Source organism: Metopolophium dirhodum, chromosome 5, assembly GCF_019925205.1.
Source record: "Metopolophium dirhodum isolate CAU chromosome 5, ASM1992520v1, whole genome shotgun sequence".
NCBI lineage: Eukaryota > Metazoa > Arthropoda > Insecta > Hemiptera > Aphididae > Metopolophium > Metopolophium dirhodum.
In genome coordinates, this window is record NC_083564.1 from 23,943,318 (window position 1) to 23,967,857 (window position 24,540).

General features: G+C 30.8%; 3 protein-coding genes across 3 annotated transcripts; all 3 read left to right on the forward strand.

Moving 5' to 3' along the window:
- The first annotated feature begins 508 nt into the window (after positions 1-508).
- Positions 509-17,545, forward strand: LOC132944303 (uncharacterized). Its single transcript, XM_061013581.1, has 8 exons — positions 509-612; positions 5,905-6,051; positions 8,186-8,945; positions 10,122-10,203; positions 14,828-14,927; positions 15,018-15,134; positions 16,475-16,633; positions 17,370-17,545. Exons 3-8 carry the CDS (start codon positions 8,192-8,194, stop codon positions 17,439-17,441), a joined length of 1,284 nt encoding a protein of 427 aa, XP_060869564.1. The 5' UTR covers positions 509-612; positions 5,905-6,051; positions 8,186-8,191; the 3' UTR covers positions 17,442-17,545.
- Positions 10,703-11,690, forward strand: LOC132945863 (uncharacterized). The gene is made up of 2 exons (XM_061015657.1): positions 10,703-11,272; positions 11,445-11,690. The coding sequence occupies exons 1-2, from the start codon at positions 11,030-11,032 to the stop codon at positions 11,658-11,660; spliced, it is 459 nt and encodes a 152-aa protein (XP_060871640.1). The 5' UTR covers positions 10,703-11,029; the 3' UTR covers positions 11,661-11,690.
- Positions 12,030-14,288, forward strand: LOC132944657 (zinc finger MYM-type protein 1-like). Its single transcript, XM_061014119.1, has 7 exons — positions 12,030-12,036; positions 12,102-12,297; positions 12,404-12,731; positions 12,851-13,103; positions 13,207-13,467; positions 13,570-13,865; positions 13,923-14,288. Exons 2-7 carry the CDS (start codon positions 12,134-12,136, stop codon positions 14,286-14,288), a joined length of 1,668 nt encoding a protein of 555 aa, XP_060870102.1. The 5' UTR covers positions 12,030-12,036; positions 12,102-12,133.
- Positions 17,546-24,540: the final 6,995 nt, after the last annotated feature.

Sequence of the window (24,540 nt, forward strand, 5' to 3'; positions counted from 1 at the left end):
ATATATTAGTGGTTAAAACATTTTTCCGACTCACCGATTAACTAGAATACCGATTACAGTATACACATATATAGGTTAGGTAGGTTGACATTTGCAATTTTTTTTTGTAAATGTTTTAATTTTAAATAACGTTTGATGAACACAATTTTGATAAGATAAAATATAATTGTATAGAGTTCTGAGAAGAACCTAAAGTGATTTTATGACAACGTGATTTTTTTTTATGCGCCTAACTATGGGTGTATAATTACTAAATAATATGTTCCTATTATTCTGCGTAAACTGTATAGGTATAACGTAAAAGTACATAGGAAGTGTCATTAATGGGTGGCTTCTTCCAACAACTCACTCATGTCACTGTAATTTAGCCTATATTCTTATTGCGCCTCAGAGTACAGATTGTATATTTCTTATAAAAAAAAAAAAAAAAGTACATGCATAGATAACAGACAATCAATTTTTTTCTTTTATTATTCATCCAAACAATTATTTTACAGCAGGCGCAAGTGATGAACATAAGTATTCAGAAGTATTGAGTGAAGAAACCATCCACTGTTGATGGGACTCCGTGACGCTGACTGTGGAGTGGTTGATTCAAGTCACTTATAGACGGTATGAGACTCAAAAAATTTGTAATTATTTTCTAAGATTCACTTTTTTATAATAACTACAGTCCAGATGCGACTAAGGCAAACGGAGTGCTGTATTGCATTTTTCTTTTTATTTAAATATTATATTTTATTAAGTACACCAAAGTCCATCGTCTCGTTAACAAAATCTCTTTCACACTAGAAAATAAGTTGATTTAAAAAACTGGAGCGTAACTACACGTAGCTCAATCCTTTGATAACGTCTGGCACCTTCAAGAGCTAAAATTTTTAAACTAAACTCTATCTATCCCGCTTACTTGTATTACCACTACTTTCTATTCAAATCTTACTTATACTTACGAAAGATAATTTTTTGTGCGCTTCTATTTAACCGTATGAGAATCTGAAATCTCTCCAATCCAAGGCGCGGCGTCCCCCAATGAGCTTTATTCCAGCCAGGGGCGGACTGGGCACAAAAATTGGCCCCGGGGAAACAAAAAATCCGGGCTTATAATAAAATATTTATAAATTATCGGCCCGAATTTGTTCGAGCAGCCCAAATTTTCATCAGGCCCAGGCGGGGATCGCTCGCCCGCCACCCTAGCCGGTCAGCCCTCGATTCCGGCCTCACTACATTATTCAACTCGTTTGCCTCTCATCAAGCAACCACTCTCTACACTTACAACTGGAGCATTTTCCCGTCCAAACGGACACTGTGCGGGTGCATCATCGAGACGACGTATACAACTTTAAAGATGATACAGATGCGAATGTGCGATATATTGTATAACATTGTCTTATAATCCCGGGTGGACGTAATTTTTAGTTATTAGCAATTAATGCATATCAGTTTAATACCAAATACCAATCACAACAACCTGTTATAGTATATTTATTTTATCAATATTATCACCTACCTATATAGTGCATTTATATACGACGAATATCACGTTTCTCCGTTTCGCTGCAGCAGTTTGTGCACAGATGAGCGTGAAGTGTTTACGTAACGATATTATTAGTAAAACGAAGTGCCAGCAATCAGGGGATACGTTTATAGCGTACAGAATCAAAATATATTATATTTTATACTTCGGTGCATAATTAGCCGGAGAGACGGGCAGGACGTGCACATAATAAATTCATTGTTATGTTCGCATTTACAGTTAAATCGGTCGCTTAGAACGTGTTCGGGTCTTGTTTCATTGCACCGCAATTGAGAATATCGTTATTATTATCATATTATTTCTATTAACATTATTATTCACGCGATAATGACGTACACGCGTTTACCTACGGGCAAAGTTGCAGTAGGCGATGGTCTGGTGACTGTGTCGTCGAAAAAATCCAAAAATTCCTGTTATATATGCCTAGGTATACAGTTTAATATTTACCATTGCGGTTTCTTCTGCAGTGTCTGTTTATATTTATGTGTGTGTGTGTATAATATACAATCTCGTTAACGTCAAGAAACCTTATAGCCTTTCAGTTTTGTGTTTTTTTTTTTTTTCAATTAACATTTTCCACGGTCGACACAATCATCGGGACACAAACGACGTAATTCTGCGGTCTTTCCAGTTAAATGTCTATATAATATTGCCGGCTGCGTCTGCAGCAGAGCTCGTGCAGCCACCGGCGGCGGCGGCGGTCGATGCAACAGTTATGTATACGTACCCGCCAACGCGACGATTGTATTATATTATTGTTGTTATGTATTGTTGTCAAGGTCTTAACCGCGATTCGTCGTTATTCGTACCCACCAATGTATACCTATACCTTACCGGCAATGTCGAAGCCGTCTGCAGTTGACGAGTGATGACTTATATTGTGATGTTATATATTTTGTGGGTTTTATATCGTCGGCGGGTACAACGGTTATTATATTATTATATATTTCGATTTTTCTCGCAGTCCAGTCAACTATATAATATGTATATGATATGATAATTGCATAATTATTATTATTGCAGGTTAGTTTGGCGTTTTTTTTTGTTTTTTTTTTTCTGAAAACGGGGCGATAAAAATCGTTGCGTTTTTACAACGGTCTTCGTCAGAATTAAGCGCAAACACTTAGATCTGGATGTGTAGTATATGCGTCGATTTGAAGTTTTCCGATTAGAATTGGCACGGTTTGTTTTTACGATTTATTTTAAACTTGTCCATTTAGGCGGGCGATTTCCACCCCGGGAGGGTTTGGAGGCCCACTCCACTCCAAAATGAGAAGTCCCCTCGAGTTTAGCGAACGCATATAGAGCGACTATACTCGTCAGACTTTTACTGACATTAAAAAATTAATGATTTGCATACATTTTTGCATACTTGCATACTTTTGTAACACATAAATTAACCTTGGTTTAAAATAATTGCGGAACTCGCGTGGTAGCCGAAAAAAGAAAATTTTTTATGAATTTCTAACTCGAAATAATTTGCAAATTTTCGTCATTTTTACGTATTTTGTCAATATTTGAACTTTAAATGCTTATAAAAAAAAATTGTGACTATGGATTTTTCATGCTTTTTACCCGACAAATAAAGTTTTATTGATATTTATAGAATAAAAAACTAAAAAAGGTGGGTAAGTGGATGTCACTATGCTCTACAGTAGGTTACAAGTGGGTCACTGTAATGAATGGTGTTAAATTTGAATTCAATGATATAATATCATTGTATAAGAAAAACGATTCTGAGCGAAAACGGTGAGTCAGTCTATGATATTACCAAGTATATTTGATGATATTATTGTGAATTAAGTAATTTATGTATAACCTATTCACGTGGAACATTGTCTTAAATTTTCAATCCTTAGCTATACATTTTGAACATTTTATACATTTTTAACTACAAAATAAAAAATATAAATTTCATACGCTCATAAAAATTTAATTTAAGTTTCTTGTAGACATTTTTTAATAAAGGTAGACAAACTTATGAGTAATCTGTAATCTTAAATTACATTTCAAATCTTAGATTTAAAAAGAAAAATTTTTATGAATTCTCTACTCAAAATAATTTGATAATTTTCGTGATTTTTCCGTATTTTGTCAAAATTTGAACTTTAAATGCTTATAAATAAAAACTGTGACTAAGGATTTTTAATTATTTTCATCTGCCTTTGAAACAATAACCTAGGAGCCTTCTATTAAATTTTCAAGCTTTTTTACTCAACAGATAAAATTTTATTGATATTTATAGAAAAAAAAACTAAAAAAATTGAAAACTGACAATGACCGTAAACAGCTCAAAAAAATTCAAAATATTTTCAAAATTTTATGGTGTATAGAAAATGCTAATATAAACATTCAGTCAAAATGTCATGTCCCTACGGTCATTTTTTTTAGAGTTGCACCAAAAACCAAAACAGATTTTGCGTAAAAATTCCCGTTTTTCCTTAATTTTTCTTTTGTTTTTCACGCCGCTTTTGAAAACTTCTGGGAAATGTTTACTTTTGACCCCCCCCCCCCCCCAAAGTACCAACTAGATTCACTTTCCTATCAGAAAAGTTACTGTTGAAGAAAATCCAAGCATTTTTACTGTCCTAAAAGGTGATGACAGCCACAAAAAAAAAACACACATCATTATAAAATCAATACATTCATCGCTTCACTCAGAATCTAAAAGTGTACTAAAGTCGTATAATATGTGTGTATATGTGGCTGAGTGATGTGAAGGTGCTCTGGGCTCATTATTTAATACTTAGATCATATAGTTTGTTATGACTATTATAGATTTGTTAAACAACTTATAAATTATATGTAAATATGTTACATATTTTCTTTGTTTCATACAATAAGCCAACTTTTAAAAATATTCACTTAGAAGTTGACGATTATAAACTTTTAGGTATGATAAACATTTTATTTTTATTTTCCATCAAAATGAAATATTTCAAGAAAATAAATTTCATGAAATTTTAAGACCCTAATTATAGCTATAACTAATTGGCTAATTGAATGTCGTACCAGCAGTGCGTGTTTCGACTGTCGAGTAGTATTACAAGAGACATATATACTGTTAGGGAGTTCAACTCCCGGAGTTGAGACTATAAGACATGACGTAGTATTTTTAAATTTAAACAACTAATAATAATATATAAATATATTTGTATAATAATATGCCTGACACGCCGTTGTTATATAATTTGTACCTATATTTTATTTCATGAAAAAAATATGTTCTTATGCTATACATATATTTATTAGAAGTACCGCCTATATCAATTTACTTATCGGTATTATATTGTATTGAGTTGTTGAATTTTTTTTTGGGGAAAATTAATATTTTTTCAATTATTATTTTCAAATAAACCAGTTAAATTCTATAGTTGAACAATAATTCCATTTCCTACCGAAAAACCGTTATTATAACATAATAATATAATAATGGTTCTCAGTTCTGAAAAACATTGTCGCATTCTTTTCTCCGTTACCAAAATAAACCATAAAAAATGACGAAAATATTAAACGATTATACTGGTAAATGTTGTATGTTATAATATGATCTGCAGTTACATAAGGTCTCCAGCACCCCCAAGTTCCAGCACCCCTCGGCTTAGCGTAGGTATACGTCTAACAAAAACTATAAAATATTTAAAAATGCAAGTCATAATACTATGACTTGAGCAATAAAATAAATATTAAATCATTATAATTAATAACGAAGAGCCACGGATCTGTGAGGTACTTACAATTTTAGCACCCCACGTTTTAGTGGTCTAGAATTGCACCTATGCCTGTTACCAGTGCAACATAAGCGAAATGAAGCGAAATAAAATAAAATCGACATTACAAAAATTATAGGTAAACTGCAGAGATTGGCCAGCGAGAACTTTATTGCAACATAAAATCCTTAGATATCGACAATGCAGGCGTGTACATCACTATACCATATTCATACCACGAATTGGTACGGTTTTTACTATTTATAGTCCATGATATTTTTATCAAAACCCGCTAGTATAATATGTTTAGCGAAATGACCAATATAAATAGTGAACGAAGAACATTCCGTTAATAAATAATGTGCAGATGTATATAGATTTTATAAGTTAAAAAGTTTCTAGACACTTTATACTATAATTTAATATAATAATATCTATAATACAATATCAATGAAGTGCAATCGTTTGACATTGACATCTACCAAGCTATACGATTTTATTTCACTATATTTAATGGTCATGCAGGAATTATATATAATGATATGGAGAAGTTTGGTAACTTTTTATTTCATTTTTATGATATGATTTATTTATGAGAATTCAGTATTCAGTTAAACCTTACCCTTTAGAACATTATATTTATTTTTCATTATTACACAGATACTGGAAGAAGAAGTTCTTGTCTGAAAATTCCAATTTCAATTACTTGTGCATTGTGCTGATTATATTATACTACTACATATGTAAAAAAAACAAAAAAATTGTTATTCAATAGTTACAATTGATTTTAAATACAATATATACGAGGTACGTACAGATATTAGTAATATTAACCATTACTTTATATGTTTAAAATAATTAGATACGAAATATTTTTAAAAGATGAACTAACTTAGAATTCTATTCATTATCTATATTTTATCGTGGAGAAAATGATTTTTGAAAAAAACGTAACAATATTTTTTATTATTATATCTTTGTATTAGTCATAAAATTAGACATATACCTACTTTTGAGAATATATTTAAAAAATAGGTTTCTTATTCTGACTAATAGAAAACAATTCTTCATATAAATAATATTCAAATATAACCATCGTATCAATTTCAATTGCATCTGGGTCGAACGCGAGTGTATAATAATATTATTGTCATTTTAAAGACATACAAAAATATATGTATATAATTAGTAATCGCTAATTATTGCATATTGCAATAATGAAATGTATATTATATATAATGTAGTCGTCGAGTCTGAAAGAAACGAGAAACCCTTCACCAGTGACCTCTGTCACTTGGGTACTTCGTTCAGTATACTCTCTCCGATTCGAGCTCCATATATTATATGCTCGGGTGTCAACTCTAAAATAATCATTTTGGAGAGAAAAAAATAATAATAATTTTAGATTCCGAGTGGAGCGATGAATGTATTGATTTTACAATGATGTGTGTTTTTATTTGTTGGGTAAAAAAGCGTGAAAATTTAATATAAGGCTCCTGATATATCGTTCTAATAGCAGTTGAAAAATATTAAAAATACATAGGCACAATTTTTTTTTTATAAGCATTTAAAGTTCAAATTTTGACAACATTTGACAAATTTATAATTTATTAATTATTTTGTGGTTAAAAATTTATAAAATGTTTAACTTTTATGGCTAAGGATTGAAAATTTAAAAGAAGGCTCCAAGTAAATAGGTTATATATAAATTACTTTATTCACTATAATATCATCAAATATACTTGGTAAAATCATAGGCTGACTGACTGTTTTCGCTCAGAATCGTTTTTCTTATACAATGATATTATATCATTGAATTCAAATTTAACACCATCCATTACAGTGACCCACTTGTATCCTACTGTACAGCAGAGCGACATCCACTTATCCACCTTTTTTTCTATGAATGTCCAATAAAACTTTATTTGTTGGGTAAAAAAGCTTGACAATTTAATAGAAGGCTCCTGTATATTGTTTCAAAGACAGATGAAAAATATTAAAAATCCATAGTCACAATTTTTTTTATAAGCATTTAAAGTTCAAAATTTCAATTATTGACAAAATACATAAAATTCACGAAAATGTGCAAATTATTTTGAGTTAAAAATTCATTAACATTTTTCTATTTAAATCTAAGATTTGAAAATGTAATACAAGATTCCTCATAAGTTTGTCTACAAGCAAATTAAATTTATTTTTTATGAGCGTTTAAAATTCATATTTTTACAAGATTGGATATTCACTCGATTTCTCATGTAGTGACTTTGTTATTTTGTTGTTATTCTAAAACGAATTACTGTAGATACATGAACATTTTACTGAATGCTTATATTTTTATTTTCTATACACCATAAGATTTTGATAATATTTTGACTCTTTTTGAGCTGTTTACAAACATTGTCAATTTTTAAATTTTTTAGTTTTTTTTCTATAAATATCAATAAAATTGTATTTGTTGGGTAAAAAGCGTGAACATTTAATGCAAAGGCTCCTGAAATATTGTTACAATAGCAGTTGAAAAATATTAAAAATACATAGGGACATTTTTTTTTATAATCATTTAAAGTTCAAATTTTGACATAATTTATCAAATTTAAAATTTTATAGTTATTTTATTGTTAAAAGCTTATAAAATGTTAAACTTTTATAGCTAAGGATCGAAAATTTAAAACAAGGTTCCACGTAAATAATTTAATATAATATAAATTACTTTACTAACAATAATATCATCAAACATACGTCTTAGTAATATCATAGGATGACTGACCGTCTTCGCTCAGAATCGTTTTTCTTTTACGATGGTATTATTATATCATTGAATTCAAATTTAACACCATCCATTACAGTGACCCACTTGTATGAGCAGAGCGGCACCCACTCGCCCACCTTTGTACGCCTGTTTTTGGCTATAATTATAATATTTGTCCGTATGATATTACAGTGTCAAATGCCGAATCCGTCCGAGGACTGCGTCATGAGCTCGTTGATGGCCAAGTGCACCGGGTTGCACTACATCATCGACCCGGAGGGCCCCACGCTCGGCGGCCACAACGTCTTTCGCGCGACTGTAATGGCCATGATCGCGTTCACGGTGGTCTGCCTGTCCCTGTGCCCGTTCGGGCTGTATTACTGGGCGAACGACGTGACACAGTGCATCATCCAACTGATCATCATCGGCAACTTCTCGTTCGGGTGCTTCAAAGCGTTCACCATCGTCCGGCACTCGGACGACATCCGCAGGTGTCTGGACGTGGCGCGCTTCGATTTCGCGCCCGGCGCCATCATGTCGGATCCCGATTCGGCCCGTTTCTTCCGGACGTGTCGCGACGCGTCGTCCACGTTCACCGGTTGGTTCGCCGCCAGCAGTCATCTCGTGCTGTTGGTGTGGACGCTGCTGCCGTTCGTCGTCGTCGGCAAGACCGTCGAAATAATGAACCGCGACGGGTCGTCCAGCGACTACCACTTCAACCCGTACAACATGTATTTCCTGGTGTCCAGCGAGACGTACAACCGATGGCATCTCGTCTTCCACCTGGTCGAATGGGCGTTTGGCATGTGTTTCGTACTGTTCATGGTACTTTTCGACACGTTCATGGTCACGGTGTGCGTGGCGATAACGTGCCAGCTGAGAGGCATCGCCGACGCGTACAGAAAACTGGGACACAACCGTTGTGCGGCCGCATCAAACGTCTGTTTCGATGGTAAGCGTGATATAATATCGTATATTATACATAGGTACTATATGAACCGTCTATATCAGCGTATGCTTATGATATGTTGGTCGAGGTTTTTCCTGTTCAACCGCATATAGGTAGCTGCAGTTATGTCGAAACAATGCGGAAAACTAATCAACGGATGTTTAGTTGAACAATATTAAAATTATTAATATTGAGAAAAAAGTTGGGATTTCCGAAGCTAAAACTTATGCAGGGTGATTTTTTTAACCATGCTCATTGCTCAAACCATTTCGATGTTTATACTATGCATAAATTAAAATTCTGATTTTTGGAATATTTATTAAGTGTATAGGTAAAACCGATATTTTCGAATATTTAAGTATAGGTAAAATCGATATTTTCGAATATTTAGATTCTTTACAACATTTAGGCAGTATCCTGCGGTGATACCATCTTTGATTCTTAAAATGATAACCTATATGATAACCTATATGATAGCCTATATGAAAATTATTGTGAACCAGATGACTTTTCTAAACATTTTGATGTATTGTAATCGAAAATTGAACGAAAAGTTCATGAATTATTCTGCTTTAAATACTGCGGACAATAGTTCAATAAAATTATATTATTTACTTTTGTTTTGAAAATTATTGGATGCAATATTAAATCATAAGTATTTTGTAATTCTAAAAACATGTCTAAGTATATTTGTAGACTAGGTAATAAATGATAATATGCAAATATCTTATATTGCATAATTTATTATAGTTTATAGCTACCGAGCTTCTATCCGTTCAAAAAGTATCTATTTGATAGACTATATTATTCTTAGTACCTAAGTATTCAAAGTAAAATAACTCAGAAACTTTTTGTTCAAATTTCGATTACAATACTTCAATATTTTCTGAAAAATTATCTCCGCATGTTTCGCCACAGGATACTGCTTAAATGTTGTAAAGAATTTAAGTATTCAAAAATATCGATTTTAACTAAACTTAAAATTACAAAAATCCGAATTTTAATACTTGCTTGACTTAAACGTATAATCAGTGAGCATATTTGAAAAAAACCCCTGTATAAAAAACCGATTATTTAATTGATTTTATTATCATTTGCATATTTCAATTATGGCTATATAAAAATGATGAATGTTTATTTTTGGTTTACCGATTTATAATACTATTTGTTTTTCCACAGGTGAAATTGAATCAAATAGTTCAAATAACGAATATTTAAAAGATTTGAAATTGATCATCAAGCATCATCAAGCAGTGTTGGGGTAATATGATTTACAAATAAATATAATTTTTAACGTTATCTTGGTATTCCGGTTTAAAATTTAAGTGAACGTAATTATTTAGGTATTCTCGCGTGATATAATACACACGAATACACGATAACATATTTTGCTCATAGGTATGAGACATTATTCATATAGACATATTAATTACCTTTAGCCATTGGCGCAACTAGGGGGGGTGCTTTGGGTCCTTAGCACCCCCTAAGTCAAAATTAGCACCCCCTAAAAAATAGTTTAAAAATTTGAAAAAAAAGTTAAAAATTTATCGAATTACAATAATTATAAGTTATAACACAATAATAATTTTTATAATATAACATTTTGTTATTTATAATGTTGAATTATCGGATGTGTTGATTTTAATTTAGTGGAAATAAGGATGCCGAAGCGGCCTAGTTATTTTAAATAGTCTGTGCTATATAATATATCTGTATAGTATATTTATCAGTACCTACCTAACATACTAATATAATCTGGTATTGGTATTCCCCGAGGGACGGAAATATTCTCGTCATAATGACGTCTGGCATACGGGCTATACGCCGATACGCCACAACAAAAACACAACACAGTCTACTAGGAATTAGGATACTAAGATTTATAATAAATTTAATGGTCTTAGGTTACAGTGCAGTGTGTAACACAGAACACTACATTTACGTATTAGTGTATTACGTATGTGGTGTGTTAGAGGCGTTTCTTATATAGTTATATTATTATTGCTAAAAATTATATATTGATCGATATTGCATCGTCAATTGTATGTTTATTACGACTTACGAGTGTTAATTAATCGATTTTAATCATGTTTTCAATCTTTAATTTTAAAAACAAAATTAAACAAAATACATCAACAAAAAATTTGGACGATACTGTCGAAACTCATAGTGATGAATCAAAAGCAAAGAAAATATGTAACCATGAACAGAACGATGGACATAATGATGATGATGAAAACATTCAACTAAAAAATAATGTTTTAAATTTGAATATACAGTCTGTTGATTTGGGTGATATTGATTCGGGCCCAAAGCAACCTAAACTTCAAGTAAGTAAAAATGAAATAAATAATAATTAACTGTAATAAGAATAAAACAAGAAATCACACGATTCTTGATTAATACATACTGACGTTTGACATATTAAATTGTTTTGACATACCAAGTGTCTTATATTATTTTATTTTACAAAAAAAAAGTTGAAGCATTTTTTTTTTCTAGATATTTCCACTAACAAAATTTGGACCTCAAAATAGAAGTTTTAATGCTAAACACTATAGTGAATTTGAATGGTTAGAATATAGTGTGTCTCGTGATGCTGTTTTTTGTTTTAATTGTATTCATTTTGCAAAGAATGTAAAAACTGACAATTTAATTACAACTGGATACAACAATTGGAGAAAAGTATGTTTTTTGTTTGGATATTTATTTCTATAAATTAAAAATAATTATTATTTAGTGATCATAGGCATAACGATAACATGTTCAACAGAAGTAAAATAAGTTGATTAATAAAAACTATGTATATATATTTTTTACTTTTATATTTTTAATTCATTATTTTAGTTGAATGAAAAGTTGTTAAAACATTCAAAAACTGTTCAACATTTAACATCAACTGTCCAGTATAATAGCTATAAAAGCTCAAAATTGACTGGCACTATAGTTACTCAATTATCAACTGCTAAAAAAAATGAAATTTTAAAAAATAGACAGTATATGAAAGTTCTTATAAATATAACCCTCTTTTGTGCCAAACAGGGACTTGCTTTAAGAGGTCATGATGAAAAGTCATCAACAGTTTCTAATACTGGTAGGAAGATATGTTTTCATTTTAGTACCGCTACTATCACTTATAATATAATAGCATATCTACAGGAAATTTTAAAGAGCTTTGTACATTATTTGCAATGAACGATAAAGAGTTTTCAGACTTTTTTAACAGAAAAATTAACTATACAAGTTGGATTATTCAAAATAGTATACTTGAAGTTTGTTCAAATATGACAATAATTACTATCATTAGTGAAATAAAATACTGTGGAATGTACTCTATTATGTGTGATGAAGCAAGGTAATACACTATTACCACAGATTATATTTTTTCCTATTACTTAGAAATAAGTTAGTAGGTAATATATTTTAATATAATTTTATTTTCATAATTTTTTTTCTATTAGATCTTATAAAACAGAACAATTATCAATATGTGTTAGATACATTATTCCTAATAGCTATAATGTATGTGAACGATTTATTGGATTTTATGATGTATCAAATGGGAGAGGAGCCGAACATATTTCTATTGAAATTCTCTCTGTTCTAAAAAAATTTGGCATTTCTGATATTCCTCTTGTGGCACAAACATATGATGGTGCAAACGTTATGTCAGGATCCACATCTGGTGTTCAAACTAGAATAAGAGACTCTCACCCTGAAGCAATTTTCATTCATTGTATGGCCCATAAATTGAATTTGGTTGTAACAAATACTTGTAGAACTATTAAGGTGCATAACAAATAATAATAAATACTTAAATAATATTTAATACATTTTTATGTACGTTACAATTTATAATATATGTACCCATTCTTTTTTATAATCAATTTAATCATTATCTTTTACAGGAATCTAATACCTTTTTTAATACTCTAGAAGCAGTTTATGTGCATTTTTCACAGCCTGGCAAAGATAAGCTATTACAAGATTTACAGAAATCCATGCAAATAAAATCATTATCGATTTCTAGATTATGTGAAACGCGGTGGTCTTGTCGTCTTAAAAATTGTAAAGCAGTACATAATAGTTTTGGTGTAATAGTAAATATTTTACAAAATGAAATAAATGAAGATACAAACAAAGAAGTGGCTCAAGCAATTGGTAATAATTTAATATATTACTTTGTATTTTATATTAATATAAGTATACTATGTAGACTATAATAACTTGAGTATAATATAACTATAAGACATTTTGTTCAAAGGTCTTCTGCACATGTTAAAAAAAATGTCATTCGTATTATATTTGTTCATTTTTGAAGAAATCTTAGGAATAATAGATATATTGAGTAAAAAATTGCAAAAAAAAGAAGGAACAATTGGAAATGCTGTTATTGAAATTAATGCTGTGATAAAAACAATTCAAAATATGAGAAATGAAAAATCATTTGATGTCTTATGGAATAATGTGATCCAGTTTTTATTGAAACATGATATTGATGATTCACATAATACACCTGGACCTGGTCAGTAATAAAAGTTATCAAATATAATAATATTGTTTTAAACATAATTATACTTTGGAATATGCTTGGTATTTATTGAATTATTATTTTGAAATTGTTTAGGTGTAATTATGTCATCAAAAAGAAAACGAAACGAATCTATTAAACTTAAAAGTTTTCATGTGTCTGTTACAACTGGTGCTGGAGGAAATGACATCTGTAATCAAGGTGTTGACATGAATAGAACAGAAAACTATAAACAATATTGGTGTTATCATGCATATTATGCTGTATTGGATGCAATTATAGGCCACTTTGAGTTAAGGTTTTCAAAAGAGAGTTTGGAACTTGCAAATTCAATAGATAATTTCATTAAATTAAATATGACTAAAAGCATGATGTTTATTGATCATTACCAAGTAAGTCAATTAATAAATACATATAAATGGAATGTAATTATTAATTTATTTTATTAGGCATTGTTTTCTATTGATAAAGAAGCATTACGTTCTGAAATGACTGTAGCACACAACTGTGCCATACAGTTAAAACCAAATTTTGGTTTAGAAGAATTAAAAACCATTATTTCAAAAGAAGTCTATCCTAATATTCATTCCTTACTTAAAGTAGCCCTGATACTACCTATCAGTTCTGCATCGTGTGAACGATCTTTTTCAGCCATGCGTCGTATCAAAAACTGGACTAGAACATCTATGACACAAGATCGTTTTGGTTATCTTTCTGTATTGCACATCGAGAGAGATATTGTTAATAATCTAGACCTCAATATTATACTAGACGAATACTCAAAGAAAGACCGTCGTATAGATTTAATAGTATAGTAAAAAATGTAAATAAAATATATTATATATCATGTAGAAAAATAATAACATATAAATTGATATAATATATTATTATTAATAAAAAAATTAAAAATTAAATCAAAAAAAATAATTTAAAGTGACTTTTTGTTCTGGGTCCACATCAAGTATGACTTTTTTTTTGTTTCTGTTTTTAAAAACAATTTGTACTGTCCTGTGTAGACACAGAACTATGGTTTTTGTTTTGTTTTAGTGGTTAATATAGGCAAATAGTGGAGTTGGGTCCCATCGAGTCACAAAAAAACCTGGAGCTTAAGCACCCCCTACTTCAAATGTCTAGTTGCGCCAATGCCTTTAGCTAATGTCTACGAATAATTAGCTATTCATTTTATTCACAGGGATAAAGATGAAGTGTGATCACACTATTCACACTGATTCTGTGTGATAGCAGATACTTTCTTACGATTTATTTTTTAATCAAAAAAAAAATTGCCGGTTGACTCATTTTAAAATAATTTGTGTCTATTATAATATTATTGTCTTATTATTTATTGATATAGGAAAATGAACGATTTTTATAAAATCGTTGGCCCAGTTATACTTCCTCAACTAATCGTGGCTTCATTTACAATCATATTTGTTTCATTTATTATCACAAGGGTAATTTTATTATAATATATAATAAATGATGATTGTCCTCACATACCTATAGTTTATAACTTTACCAAACAGTTTGTACCTTTTTTTTAGAATTATTTTAACGGCATGTTACTAACGTCAACACAATCGCTAAAAATGTGCAGTTTTCCGATATTTTTCTTTCAAATATATTATACTTGTCTCGCATTTGGAAATCTCAACCATCAGGTAATTTGTTTACTCTTGACTATATTTGTATAACTTTTTAATACTATCTTATAGTCACAATCAAACAAATATTATTATTATTATACTTATCTCTATAAAAAAAATCTGAACCTGCTCCAATTTATCAATATATCGGTATAATACACATTAATACTTATCTTATAAAAGTTTTGTTTTTTTTTTTTTTTTAGAAATATATACAATGTATAGTAATATTACAATAACGTCACATGGTCAGAGAAAATACCCCTTGATATTGTTCAGCAGGGAATATATGTATCTACGACTATACCATATTATAATTATAATAATAATTGGTTTTTATATTATATATTATATGATAATTTTCAATTATTATTTTGTACTTGTATAATATATCTTCTTCTTCTTCTTCTTCTTCTTCTTCTTCTGGTTATTAGGCCGCTGAGGACCATCCTATTTCGTACCCTATTAGCCACGACCCTTCTCTATCCGACGCTTTTTCTTTCCAATCCGACCCCCACCAAGTAATTTCACGTCTTTCTTGACCAAATGGAAAATCCTCCCATCTTGTTTTGGATCTTTCCAACGGTATTATTCCGAACGGGTTTTGTTCTATTAGTCAATTATTGCTTTTATCAGTTCGTTTTTGCTTCTCCAAGCATGTCCCGCCCATTGTAGTATTTACTTTCTTATCACGTCCTATATATTTTGGTTTTTGGAATAAAGTCTCTAGCTCAGCATTTTTCCTCCTTCGCCATTCTCCGCTGATACAATCCCTAACGGGTCCAAAGATTTTCCGCTAAATTTCCCTTTCCAATAATACAAATTTTCTCAGTGGCTATGTTTCCGTTCCATACATTTTATATTTTATCCATGTATTTTTTTACAATTATAATTAAATTTAATAGTTTCTGGACCGTTTTCTTTTTAGTTGAAGGGTAGTATATATTAGATAATTAGTGGAAATATTTTAAATCAGTGGATCTGAATGAAGATGTAGTTTTGAATGAAATAATTTGTTATGTTTAGATGCTTGCTCAGAAATTGTCATTATATTTAGACATTTGTGGACGCCAGACGGTTAGCTTACATACTATATGGGGCATATTGGTTATTTTTCAGAGGGATATTGATTGAAAGCATAGTGTTACATTGATGTTAGAGTTTTTTTAAGTACCTACCCCTAGTTGAAATAAATGTGAGGATAATTAATTTATATATATTTATATATTAATAGTTTTTTATTAATTGAAGTTTTAACAGTATTTAAAAATACTTGCATAATTCAATATTATATTTTTTATGTGTTCATTAAAAGTTATCTTAATGTTTTTCTCATATATATATTTTTTATCTAGAAAAACGTCATGAACTTTGCACTCTACTCTAGTGACTGGACACAGATGGAAATGAAATTTAAAAAGTTACTTTTATTAGCAATGCGAATGCACGATGCCAACAAATTGGACATGAAATTAACTGCTGAATTAATTATCAACTTAGAATTATTTACTAGAGTAAGTATAATGTAATAATAATATAATTAATATTAGGTAGGTAATTGATAATTTAAAATTATGTATACATGTTAACTATTGTATAAATTTAAATAAGAGATATTAAGAAAAAAAAAATTTAAAGAATAAATGTTTTATAGAGTCGAATATCCTAAACTTCTTGAACACTAATATACATATATTCGTGCGATATTTTAAAGGTATAACTTCGTTAGTATTATACCAGTACGGCTCCCTATTTCTAAATCAATAATTTCTAAAATCATCAAATTTAATAATTTCTTTAGTAGTTCAGAACCTATAAAAATAAAAATTATTCATAATAACTTCAAACTAGTCTCAAATATTTTACAATAGTTTGAAATTATTCAAGTATCTTATAAATACATTTATTTACAAACTCTGATGCGATTGCAAGCGATCGAACAAGTTGACTCCGTAAAATAATTACAATATAATATAGGTAGGTAACATAATGCTGACATTTTAAATACTTATATACATTTTTAAATGACCAATATATTTTATTGTTCATGCTATATTTGCTATTATAATATCAACATTTTAATACCTAACCCTTAATTTCATCAAATACTAGATTTATCGAATTATTGAATGCGTAATTCGTAATATTCGTTCATTTATGTAGTTACAAAAATGTTTTACTACTTATTGTGTGCATGCTTATTTTGTATTGAATAATAATAATAATAATAATAATATACCTTTTTTCCAGGTCATCAATATGTGTTATTCAATTTTTTCGGTCTTAGTCAATTCTCAGTTGAAGATAGCAGATAAACAATAAATTCGTTGTTGTCGTTCAATATGCAACGTTATTAATATAGTAAAACAAATGGGCAAGTGTCGAGATTAAAAAATAAATTAACCTAAATTTAAACAACAGTTAAAAATAAAAGTAATACAGATAAATTATGAATATTCATTGGAAAATACGATTTTTTACCTGTTTAGTTGCACAAATTGGAACAAGAGAAGAACATACGTAATATGGTAGTTAGAGTTAAATGTTGGAACGTGTAAATCAATTTTTACTCTAATAATCGGTAGGATTGTAGACTTGTACAGAATACAATAGAAAGCAGACGATTTTGACCAATAATATTTTATATTTTTATGTCTACGAATAGTGTTGTATACAATATATAAACAATTTAGTATATTCGAAATATAAATGTTAATACTGTGTTCTAAAACCATAGAGCAATATTACTCTATGTCTTAAACACAGTGTGGCCAATGTTTAGGACAACCATAATATTGTTTAGATGATTATCGTCATCACCCTTGGCCCATCGCATTTTCACGGTTACTCATCGTTTTTCCAGTATTGGAAGTACATAATATATTACTGTCGTGTTCGTCTAATACCTAGGTCGGGGTAGGTATAATATTTATCTATTCGCAGGTTAGTGGTGCAGCGCTGGTACCTATACTGTTAATGTGTACCTATATTATTATTATCTGTCGCATTTACTGCGGTTAATATACCTGTTTCTTTACGTCAACATAAATTCCGTCTTACACTCCAAATTGCTTATTAAAATAGAAATCAATAACAACCGTGAAACGAGTATACACCGGTAGAGATTAACTCGATTTCAAAATGTTATATTATATTATTATTTATTTATGTACCTATACGTTTATAAAACACTGTCATACTATTATATTACTTTATCACACTCGTGTCTCTGGGACAAGATCATTAATGATATCAATTGATTCTATCACAGAATAGGTAAATTCTATACACACTTCTATATGATTGAACTATACTCCGAATTCTCGCATACATTTGATGACATATTTTGGAAATCGTGTCGAAACATTTTGACTGCAGATCCAAGTCGTTTGTGGATTTATTACTTTATTACAATCTACAGGTATATTGTATACATCACTACAACAGTTATGGATCATTATTATTACATAGATTACATACGTATATATATAAATTATGATGGATTATTAGTTGTCACCATTACTTTTACTGTGACAATGATGCGATAAAGAAACGTAGTTAGGTATATTATATTACTGTCCACAGACAGTTACATATATAATATTATTATTACTATAGTGGTACAAGGTAATATAATTTATTGTTGTCTTTCGTTTTTACTGTGCCAATAAATTAAAGTAATGTAAAGACGGCGAGAGTATAATATTTCTAATAGTGCGTATACCAGCTATATAATAATAATAATAATAATAATAATAATAATAATAATAATAATAATAAAAACATATTCATATTTAATGCAGCTGTAGTAGATATAATATTATATCTATAGTTATAAACATTTGTGAAATTTCGACAGTATAATAAGAATATCCTTGGATTTTCACATTCAAGTAAAACGTAATAATATCGCTCTTCGATTGTAACTTTCGAAAATTGTACGGGTACCTATAAGTGACAAAAAATATCTACAAATATACAACCACACTGCGATACATAATATTATATGTGATTAAATTATAAACCGATGTATTAAAAATATATTAAATATATCTAAAGTCGGATCGAAAAGATAATCATAGCTGTTAATATTATATTAAAGCCATATATGTGCATGATAATATGAAATTTCTAACCTAACCTACGTTCTGATATTTTCTGATACCGTGGATACAGAACACACGAATGATGGAAATTACGTTAAACTGAAAAGAAAACTATACAACACAGAACTGAGGTACACCAGTTAGTGACAGCTAGAGGCCTATATAGGAGGGAGGTTCCCTGGGTCAGAGCCCATAATGAAATTTAAGGTTAAAATGTTAAATTTAAACATTGTACGCATTATTGCTTTATGTATAATATATAATATTAAATAACCATACCCCGTGCTGCGTATGTACTTTTGGTGTCATACCTTGGTTTTTGTTTGTCGATAGCCTAAATAAATTATGAAAATTTATATTTAAATTGTATACTTGCTGATAAATGATATAATCATTAATGCTTAACAGTTATGTTTACATACATTACGTCGACTGTGCGTTATTTTGTTTCCATTGTTGTATTTACACTGTTTACTGGAATCTTTCAACACTATAGGTTGGTTAAAAATGTTTTTTAGGAACCAACAAGGGAATGTTAGATCATCAGTGCTTAATTTTGGATGATTCGTCGTACCATTAATTGTAGATGACATTTTCAGTTTTTTTTATTTATATATATATATATAAATAAGTTTTACATACTATTTAATAGATTATTATGTAATAAAATAGTAAATATTTATATAACAAAATTGCTCGATGACTATTTATATTGTTTATTTTATATAATTATAATCACTCAGCTCCCTAAAAAATGTCTAGTTAAGGCTATATTATATTAGTAGTTGTAAAATAAGCCCATAGTAAAAATAATTTCTGTACACGCCACTGCCCATAGCTATACGAATAATTATTTCAAATACGAGGCTTCAAACCATAATTATATATAATATTATCTTAATGTCACAATAATTATTTATGTTATGATAACAACAATAAACATGCATTATACATATCACGCGCGTAATATAGTCACAGTGAGTTGGATATCAACTTACCTATTTATGTATATACTATATAGGTACCTACTAACCTGCCCTATGTGACTTTTCCTTCGTGCGTACACGCTCGTTGCGTATCATATGCAAACATCTTACTACATAAAATAATAATAATAATATTATTATAAACAAAATATAATTATAATAATACACGAGGTGGACAACGACGTATATTATTCAAATGCGGTAAACACCGCACTGTGGTGTGCGTTGAAAAAAGCGTTGGCGATCCGTGAAAATTGCCACACTTGTTCCGAGAGCTTAACGACGGAAATCGTCGTTCCCTCGTCTTAAATACGTGGGTATTTATACGCGCACATAGGCACATAGCTACCATACATTTTCTTTTAAATTTTTAGACCACTCGAATAATAATATCGTTTTAATAGCGTCGCCGAAGAGGGAAAACGTCGTTCTTATATATATATATATAGGTACGCGCCGATATATATACTTATAGCCACTTAGGCGTATTATTCCATTTATCCGCCTCTATAATCCTCGCGCCGCGGTTTGTAATATTACAGTTCTGCCGACTTTCTTCTCGTGTATAGGTCATAATAATACCATAAATTATGTAACCACGTAGCCGCACAATAATAGTAATAATACGATGTGCATGTGCGTGTTATTGCTGCAGGTCCGGCGGGTATGCACCGAAAACGGTCGTCTTCTTCGTCATCAGTCATCACCGTCGTCATCATCGCCGTTATCATCATTGCCACCACTGCAATGTGTGATATGAGGGAGAGAGAAAAAATAACAAAAACTATATAACTATATCGATCGGTCTTCTGCTGTGGGGCCATGAGATAAAAACATATTATAATTATAAGTTATATAAGTATTAAAACCGTTAAACATAATATTATACTACCTCAACATCGTTATCCATCCGGCCGGTCGCGTGTTGCAGTGTATATTTTACGCTATTGTTTATAATATATGGGTCAGACTGTCAGAGAGACTATATGTACCTACCTATTATATAAACATAAGACCTGACCTATTTATAATATTGCAGTGGTATATGGCGCTATTGGTTAAGATGGTTGGGAAGATTGTTTGAAAATCAGCAAATGTCAATATGATAATTGATACTAGGTATAAAATATAATACAGATGACGAAACTGGGCCTGATTTATGAATTTTAGAAATGGGGACCTGAAACAAAACTTATTTGGAGGGCACCTTATTCCTTACCAGGTGTGTAAATGCTTATGATAAACCAAACCTATTGCCACAAAACGCTTTAAAATACTAGATATATTCGTTACATATACATAGTACACTCATGAAACATGTAATCATAAACAATATTGTGAGAAGCTACTTTGTATTCAACAAAAAAAGTGTATACAATTTAAACCTTATAAATATAAATTGAATCCGTTATAAAGATAATATTATTATGTAATAATTCTGATTTCTGAATGAATTTTTATGGGAAGCTAAAAACATCCAAGCACAAAAAAAGTCACACGGAAAAGACCCACTTTATATAAAAACTTTTTGTGTTAACAGAAAACTATTCAGTACCGTAAATTATTATTATTATTTGATATATTTGATATTATTATCATAAATAATTATTTTTTCTATAATGTATAGAAAATATTAAGATCGTAAATTTGTGAGGCATATACCTCCTACTTGTTGAGTTATAAATCGTAAGTCGTAACGCAAGTCTGTGGCTTGTGCACAAACGATGAGTGTGCAAACTACCAAAGTGAGGGGCTACCATTTAATTGCCTCCTCTATTTTGTTTGAAAAAGCTTACACTTTAAAAGATCTGATGGCATTGAAATGGACTTGAGATTGTATCTTGCAGTTGTCTTGCATGAACCTAAAGAGACATCTTTGAATGACTATTGACCACTGAGAAAAAAATAATTCAAAGAAAATTCATCATATCGTATGTTTCGAGTATGTACCTCGTCATTGAATTGGTTATGGATTACCATTTATCGTGATCATACCGGAAATATTATAGGATATGTTATATTTAAATTCTATATGATAAGGGGGCGTATTTAAGTGGAGGCAAACGAAGCCCGTTCCCAACCCTTCCCCCCCCCCCATTCATCGTAATTTATACTTTTTTTATTACCGAGAGATGACAGTATTAACCTCTCTTACTATAATTAAATGTTATGTTTCTATTTGACACATGTTTTGGTTGTTTGGTTATACATTTTGAGATGGAAATATGAGTTATAACTCATGAGTTTATAACTTATAACCAATATATAGCCATGTATAATTTGAACTTTTTGTCGGTACCCACCCCCATTAGACATTTCTAAACCCAGCTATGACGCTACATGTCCATGTAAACTTCAATTTCCGCACTTGTTCATCGAAACTCGATGTGATGTATTAAAGATACCGTGGTACCAAAAAACAAATGTGTGTAGGTCTGAAAAAGAAAATATCTACCGCAATTACCTAGTCCATTTTTCGATCGCGAAGGGGTGCGCGCCCGTCTTGTATCGCTCGTCCGCGGACTGCTTTTCGATGTGTGTGGTTCGATCAGCGGTATAATATATTATTATGCAGACTCGCTAAAGAGTCAGTTAATTAAAATTGTGCCGGACGAATGTGGAACGACCGTCGTCGGCGGTGGTCGTACCGTTATTGTACACACGCGAAACAGGCAATATACTATGATAATATAGAATAATAACATGGAATAATACAAAAACAATAATATAAAATATTATAGCGATTGCGCGCCGGGCGACGGGTTAAACGGTCCGCGGCCGACAGGGCAATAATAATTATTAGATATATTATTATCATTACCTGTTATTATTGTTACCACCGCCGTGGTACTTATATCAAACACTATATCAACAGCGGTCGCGGTATCGTCTAAACACGCGACCAGCTGACGAACATCGGACAATAATGATATGATACGTCGTTCTTACCACGAATTAAAATATTAATTCGTCGTGGTTGCAGTGCAGCCCGCGTCCATGGCGGATTTACGGGGCGCTCTTCTATATACACGATTTATAATCGTCTTCGCGGCACGGCGGCGGTGTCGTCGCTTCGCGTGTACCTGCGGTCGAACATTATTTTACAATATCGCACGCAGGCGGTATGGTATGTGTAAGTATAATATAACATAAAATATAATAATATTACAATACCGATTCGAGTGTGCGCGACGCGTTCTATTTTTGTTCCTCGTCGGGCGAACGGATAAGAGAAGAGGTGACACGGAGCCCCGTCGGGGACGTGCTCGACTCCTCTTCTTCCGCCGCCGCCTCCACCGCCACCCACGTGCGTCGAGTTAACGAAATAAACGTTTATATACTATCGTACCTAGTGTTATACGATGTATATAATATATAATATAGTTATACACATCGATGTGTATAATATATATACAGGTACTCGAGCTCGCCATATTGTATTATTTTACTTTCTCGTGTAAAAACTATTGTTTCAAGACAATAAACATTCTCCGAAAATTCCGCGAAAAATATATTTTTTTTTGAAATTGGGATGTACGCTAGGCTATTATATACTGTACGGCTATATACAAACTATAATTTGTCATATTATTATAGGTATATTGTACCTATAATGTATATTGCACTGTACGCATATAACAATTTATACTGTTATTGTGGTTCTCCAATGTCAGATTCGCAGAATTCGTGATAATATTCTTCACGACGCGCGACGCCTTTAAAAATACAACTTTTTGCCACGTTTTTTACAGAATTTTGTGTCGCAAAAAGTTCTCGGGTGGTTTTTTTAATGCACATTCTATAAACGTATTATATTTTTTTACTTGGCAAAGAGAAACGTTTTGCGTAGCTGCGTAGGTACCTATATAGGTTAGGTAAGGTTAGGTTAGGTTAGGTTATATATCTAATTATAATATTCCATATTATATTTGTATAACATGTATGTTGTTATGAAACCGTGGTTTCAACACAAATAATTTAAAGCACGATTAGATATTAATGATATATAAGTTTTATTACTGGTTTTACCTTTAACTAATTGTACAAGAAATATAAAATGCTCTTCTTGAACATACGTTATGTATAATGCTCCGTTTTAATACGACTGACTATAACCTCCTCCCTGTGTGTCGGCCTGTGACTCAGCTGGGCGCCGAATCGCCTAGTCAGCGGATTCCTGTCGACGAGCCGTCGACCAACACCATTCTTATACTGTTAATATTATATTATATGAGAACATTATATAATAGAATATTATTCAGGAGTTTACAACGATGTATATAGATTATAGATATTCTAGGTACGCAATATCATAATATTATTATCATT